At 36.5% G+C, this 6236-nt stretch overlaps 1 protein-coding gene and 1 non-coding gene across 2 annotated transcripts in view; both read right to left on the bottom strand.

Moving 5' to 3' along the window:
* LOC104759094 (callose synthase 7-like) overlaps positions 1-4944 on the bottom strand; it is a 12538-nt gene extending 7594 nt beyond the window's left edge. Inside the window, exons 1-19 of the mRNA XM_010482064.2 lie at positions 4471-4944; positions 4190-4290; positions 3894-4006; positions 3710-3797; positions 3508-3618; positions 3275-3427; positions 3091-3180; positions 2912-3003; positions 2635-2771; positions 2286-2404; positions 2122-2198; positions 1950-2040; positions 1609-1731; positions 1412-1529; positions 936-1320; positions 661-721; positions 345-426; positions 214-263; positions 59-145 (exon numbers count right to left, since the gene is read on the bottom strand). Of these exons, the coding sequence (XP_010480366.1) occupies positions 59-145; positions 214-263; positions 345-426; positions 661-721; positions 936-1320; positions 1412-1529; positions 1609-1731; positions 1950-2040; positions 2122-2198; positions 2286-2404; positions 2635-2771; positions 2912-3003; positions 3091-3180; positions 3275-3427; positions 3508-3618; positions 3710-3797; positions 3894-4006; positions 4190-4290; positions 4471-4705 (2313 nt within the window). The 5' untranslated portion in view covers positions 4706-4944. The remainder of the gene's footprint in view (positions 1-58; positions 146-213; positions 264-344; positions 427-660; positions 722-935; positions 1321-1411; positions 1530-1608; positions 1732-1949; positions 2041-2121; positions 2199-2285; positions 2405-2634; positions 2772-2911; positions 3004-3090; positions 3181-3274; positions 3428-3507; positions 3619-3709; positions 3798-3893; positions 4007-4189; positions 4291-4470) is intronic.
* On the bottom strand, positions 5373-5446 carry TRNAI-AAU. Its single transcript has one exon. It is a non-coding gene; the product is annotated as a tRNA-Ile (tRNA).

The following is a 6236-nucleotide window of genomic DNA, read 5'->3' as shown; positions in this document are numbered from 1 at the left end:
TATTACATAAGATTCTCATTTATAAACTTTTGCGTACTAAGAAAAGCGCAACAGTTACCTCCCCGAGATGGCTGAAGGCTCCATAAATCCCACCAAATAGAGTAGAGAATATGGCATACCATATTTGCGTATCCATAAAATAAACCTGAACATCAATTAAACTTCAGGGTATTGGAAATATTATTTTCAAGTTATTCAATCAAGATTACTTACCAAGACAATCGGACCCCATATGGATATGATTACTCCAATGTTATGAGTGGCTGCATGAAAATCATATACGTTAATATAATAAAAGCAGTTAATAACAGTGCATGAGGATGCTATGAATAAAGGATCACTACCATTTGGAAAGAACTCGTGCCACTGGTAATTTACGACATGCATATCCCATATTAGCTTCGTTGGGTTGACAAGAGGTAATATCTGTCCAGGCATCAACAATAATAAGTAAATGTTAAAGTATAACTGCAACAAAAAGATGCTTGTAGCAAAGATTTAGATCATAGTTATGGCTACCACCTGCCTAATAGACATCATAAAGTGAAGGACTAGAAAGCTAAATGAGGGTATGGTTTATTGTAGACATGTAAATATGAGAGTCTACAATCATCAGCAGAAAAAAAAAGATTGAGTTATAAGTGTCAGAAGCTAATTCACCTCCACATAATAGCTGAAGGCGAGCTTGCTAAGTAACAGCATGACCCAAAAGAATGTATACCTAAGACCATATGAATTGAGAAGAATTAATCATTTGGAAGCATAAACAAAGCTGTAACCAATATTCCAGTGTGCAGCAAGAAATTATTTGCAACAATAAAAACAAAGCATTCAGAAAAAGAACAGCAGCTTGCTAGTTTTCTCTCAGGAGAAAAAGGATTATAAGGAAAAGATTAGAGGAGATAACTACAACGAATAACATCATTTTTTCTTACTTGAAAAGTGCAAACATTTCTTCATGCATGCCTCTGCCAACATACAATTTTGGCTGAGCCCACCACATGATAAATGTGACAATCCGCATGTTTGATCGCTCCATGATTCTCCGCAGAGGTGGAAGTAAGAAAAACACAGCAGCCAAAATATTTGGTAAGACATATAAGGCAATAGCATAGTCGTATAACGACTGATGAAGCCAACTCCCAACCCAGTTGCTGAAGAACTTTATTAGTCCAGTTGGATTCTGGACTGACTTCGAGTAAGTAATTGGCAACATGATGGCCCACATGGCTGCCATTAAAAATTTTGTGATGTACCGCATAATTTGGGAAAACTTTAGGCTCTTCCAAGCACCAAAACTAAGAATCAAATCCAGTGTCGCTGCATTTCATTAAAGAACAAATGGCTAAGCCAAAATGGTATAAACTTTAGCATATGGATAATGTCAAACTGAAACAGAATTAAAAGTTACCTTGTAGAAGATTAAGAAAAGCTGAAGTGATGAAGATGGTCAATACGTTTCTAAAGACATCCTCAGAAAAAATGGCAAGAATAGATCCTGACGGGTGCCATGCAACTATTATCATAGTCTGAAAAATCATAGAATTACTACACATATTTATGTAACAGAGCAGAAGTGGAAGTGAGAGTTCTAATCTGCAATCCTACCTGTAGAGACAATATAAGGAACATCCACATTCGGTCGAAACTTCGATAGAGGTTCCAAAACGTGCGAGCTTCAACAAAATTAGTTTTGGGTTTCCTTTTTCCATGAGTGACTTGGTCATGTCTCTGCAATTAATAAAAACTCATTGGTAATTTTCATACAGGATGAAAACAAAAGTATACTGGGTTCAACTAAATATGGATGATCGATGCAAGTAAGAATTTGAATATACAATAGGCTATTCAATCTATCAAATGTTTCCAAGGTAATGAAAATGTCCCTATTAAAGATAAAGATTAAAACCATACTGCATAAAGTAGTAATAAACACACAAAATTAACACCTGATTCGGAAGTGGTGAGATCTCATCAGTGTGGATGAAAAAATCTGCCTTAAAGTTCATTGGCCATTTCAGCCTAAAACACCTCTTATCCCTGAAAATTTAAAATGAATGTGCTCACATAGCCACACTTGTCTAATATATATACATAACAGATCAAGCTAAGCTGACTCACCAAAAGTACTCATTCAGATCATCGTAGTTTCTCCATTTTGAATGGCTTGCCTTTCCCATTTTGTTTCTCCTGACTTCCTTTTCTCACAAAAGAAGCTGTTTTTCTTAGTAGATTGAAGCAATATGCAAGGAAAAAATACGGTACGGGTTCGGAAAGTTACGTACCTTACGTAAGACCTGGTAGATTGGTGTTATAACATTCCTTAAGAATGCTTCTTCGTCTGGTGCACCTGCCTCATATGTGTCCCCAGTTACCGGGNTAAGGAAAAGATTAGAGGAGATAACTACAACGAATAACATCATTTTTTCTTACTTGAAAAGTGCAAANAATTTAAGAAAACAACATAGTTACTTAAATGTATGCCTACTGTACCAGAGATTCTTAGAAACATTTCGACATATTGGCCATAAAATATTCCAAGAGAATAGTATGAGAATACACTAAAGGACTTTTCATTTAGTAAATCTCAGGTAGACATTAAAGATATGCACCACGAAAGGAAGAATATTGAACTTATAGAACCTACGTTGTGGAAAATGTAGCAAAGGCACTCAGGCATGAAGCGAACATTTGATGCTTCACCCCATATGAGAAGATACAAGCCAATGTATAGAAGGCTCAATTGTTGCTCATTGCAACCTGGAGGGAACCTGCAAATAAGAAAACCATAGTGGCCATAAATTTTAGAGTAGGAGAGATGTAAGGTGGAAAAATGATTGAAATCCCAGAAACGCTAGTAAGTCGAAACGCTAGTAAGTCGATGCATGAAAGTGAAGATCATTTACAATACCTCAGATAAGATTCACACCGCAAATACTTGCACCACGACCTATAATTCTTGAAATACTTTTCCATCAACTTCCTCACGGTGCTAGGCTTCAACTAGATTTTCCTTTAAGTTAGTAAATTGTATGCAATCTCTTTCAGAAAAGGAAGTTTTATGGTCGCCCACAGAGTTCTGACAGTTACCTCGACATAATTCTCGAGATCCCTTTTTCTCACATCAATGTTGGCAAGTAGCAGTATGAGATGCTCCCTCTGGTTAGCTACATTTCCTCGCTTTCACCATGAAGATAGGAAAACTAATCATGAGACATGTCATGGAATACAAACCGAAAGACAAAAATAGCAAAGAATGAAACTTGAAAGTTACCTGAAAACCAAAAACCAAAGCAAGCCACTCGAGAATATCATTAAAAGATCTGCCACTTTCTCTCTCCACTTCATCCAGGTTGGTCGAGCCTGAATGAAATCTTGGCCGAGGAAGATTGTCCACATTACAGACAGCCAGAATTGCGGCCTTAATCTAAATTTTAATGAGAAAAAAACATCAGTGAGAGTTCAAAATGATGAACAAGTTTAGTAAGCAAAATTTGCACACGCAACCTCAGGAAGTTCCATCACTGCGGTTTTAGCCCCTACAGCATAAAGCGGAAGAATATTGTAGTGCTCATATTGTTCCTTCTTTCTTTCAACTTCTTCAGCATACCTACGGGTCTACATTCCAACAACAGCAAAATGTCAAGTAACAAAATTACAGTCTTCATGATAATATATTATCCAGAGATGTAATAGAGCACTAATTGACCTGTTCATCTATTCTTGCTTGAGGAACCACTGTCTTTAAAACATCATACAAGACGGTCGCTATCTGGTAAAGCTTGGCCATCTCCTCCCTATAATGACAAAACCGACAAAAGCAAAAGCGTTAAGAGACATCATATAATTCTTTATCATGTAACGATAAGAAAACATTAAGAAGAGAATCTCACGGTGTCTTTTTCCCTTCTCCATCTTGTATATTATCCTCATAAAACTTCTGATAGTAAATCTGAATTTCTCTCGGGTCACTCTTCGCCAACATAGGTTCTGTAGTCTCTTCCTCCTAATAAAAAAACAAAATTCAAGAACAACAATCTCAGGATACATCCAAATGTAAGGTTGTCAAGAAAATTGCTATTGAGTTCACATTTTCGTTTAGACTTTAGACACACAACTAAATAAGCATGTTTATCTGCATACGCTATCAAAAGAGAAAAGTATTGTCAATCATGTAAATCTATATTACCTTCTCTAATTTGTGCAATAGATAGGTCTTAAATTGACGAACGCCTCGTCCACTTGATGTTGGATCCATTCTATGAGCCTTCTCAAATGCGTGGAAGCGACCTAATGACAGAAAATTAAGTAAAGTAAGAATCTTGATATTCACATTCACAGCCATAAGAGTGCATTCAAGATTTAGTTATATCAATAACAGAACATATCACAAATCTGATACACACACTGCCTATGTAGTGAAGTAACTCTAAACTGAGAAGACAGTAAAGTTGAGAGATCAAAACATACAGAGGTAAGCAACCCTAGGGTTATCTTCTTCAACATCATTAGCAACACGAAGAATGGGAGCAATGGAAGCAAGAGAAGAAGGAACAAGCTCGCTGTCAATAGCACTTTCATCTTCGTTAGGATGATCAATCATCATGGTACCAGCTCGAGTCATCCTCCGAGAAAGAGACCGAACCGGCTGCATTTGAGGCGGCCGACCATCTTCACCACCTCTTCCACCACTAGTACTCGCCATAGCTGATGATGAATCACAGATTCCTCTAGGAAGATTATCTTAATACCCATCTTCTTCTTCGCCCCCCCTTTTTGTAGTTATATATGTGTAAGAGAGGTGAAGCGGGAATAGGAGAGACGAGGATAAGATTCGTGGAGTGGGGTTTTGGGTTAATGCGATTGCTCTACCAGGAAGAAACGAATTAAGGAATTGATATAGTACTCGTCGATTTTGAATCTTCCTTTACACACAGAAAAAGAATTGATTTTTTTTTTTTGTAACTTTCAGCGGCTTTTGAGCTGTGGGCTTTTTGCGATAAATAGGGTACGAAAGCAAAACCCAGGACGAGGTTTTTGAATCCCACTTTTTGAACTAATAAGTAGGGTGTGATTTTTAATGACCTTTCTCTTTCCCGGGAATGTCTGGAGAAATTGCTTCTCCGGGAGGTAGAGGACGGCCACGCAACGGCTATAGGGTATCTGGCTACACTACATGACGTTTTAGGTTTACACTATATGACAACGTGACATTATTGTGACACGGAACTGTAAACAACGGGTGCTTGCTTGTGTGCTAGTATTGTAATTTAATTGGACCTACTATTATTAGTTGGGCCGGATATTGGGTTTTACCAAAAAAATGTATTTATTTAAGAGAAAGTAGAGGAGACAAAATTATAAAAAATAATTGGCCCATGCAGGTTTCGAACCTGCGACCTTCGCGTTATTAGCACGACGCTCTAACCAACTGAGCTAATGGGCCTTCGTGTTCACAAGCTATTAGAAACCATTTTGAACCTTAAAAGATATTTGAAGTTCTTCCCTTCTTGTATGTAATGTATAGAGCCGTTTGTTAATAGGTTTTGTGAAACTCGCTATTTCTAAACTCACGTATACTATGAAAAATAAGAAAATATACATACATATATGACAACTCCAATCAAAAAGATAATAATATATGACAACTCCAATCAAAAAGATATAGTATATGACAACTGTCTCACTTCATAGGCTCATAGCATATATCATTCCTTATCAACATGTTCATGAACAACAGTTTCACACTGGCATACAGTTGAAGGTTGTTTTTTGTCATTTACATTTCCACAGTTTCCATTCTAAGATATATACTATACGGCAATTGATCTAGGTTTCTGAACATAGTTTTCAGAAGAAAAATGATTGGTAACACCAAACTCTTCTCGAGTCATAATAATCCCTAGCACTAAAAAAAACAAAAGCAAAAGTCTTAACCAAATCCAAATATCTGGACAAATCTACTTTTTTAACGGTCAAATTGGTTTTCCAGCTACCTTGACTTCTTCAACCTATTGTTGCGCACGACGCGAAATTGATTTTTTTCTTATTTTATTTTCTTTAAAGTAACAATCCCCGTAACTAGATAAATCTTGAGTACTGATTAATATTATATTTGCATTTTAAAATAAAATCCAGTCAAAGGCATGAGCATGCGAAATAAGAACTCATGAGAGTCATGATCGTTACAAGTTTGTTCTATCAGATGACAAAAAAAAAAAAAAAAAAAAAAAAAA

Source organism: Camelina sativa, chromosome 17 (genome assembly GCF_000633955.1).
Source record: "Camelina sativa cultivar DH55 chromosome 17, Cs, whole genome shotgun sequence".
In the NCBI taxonomy this organism is placed as follows: Eukaryota; Viridiplantae; Streptophyta; class Magnoliopsida; order Brassicales; family Brassicaceae; genus Camelina; species Camelina sativa.
This window is presented reverse-complemented; position numbering and strand designations above follow the sequence as displayed.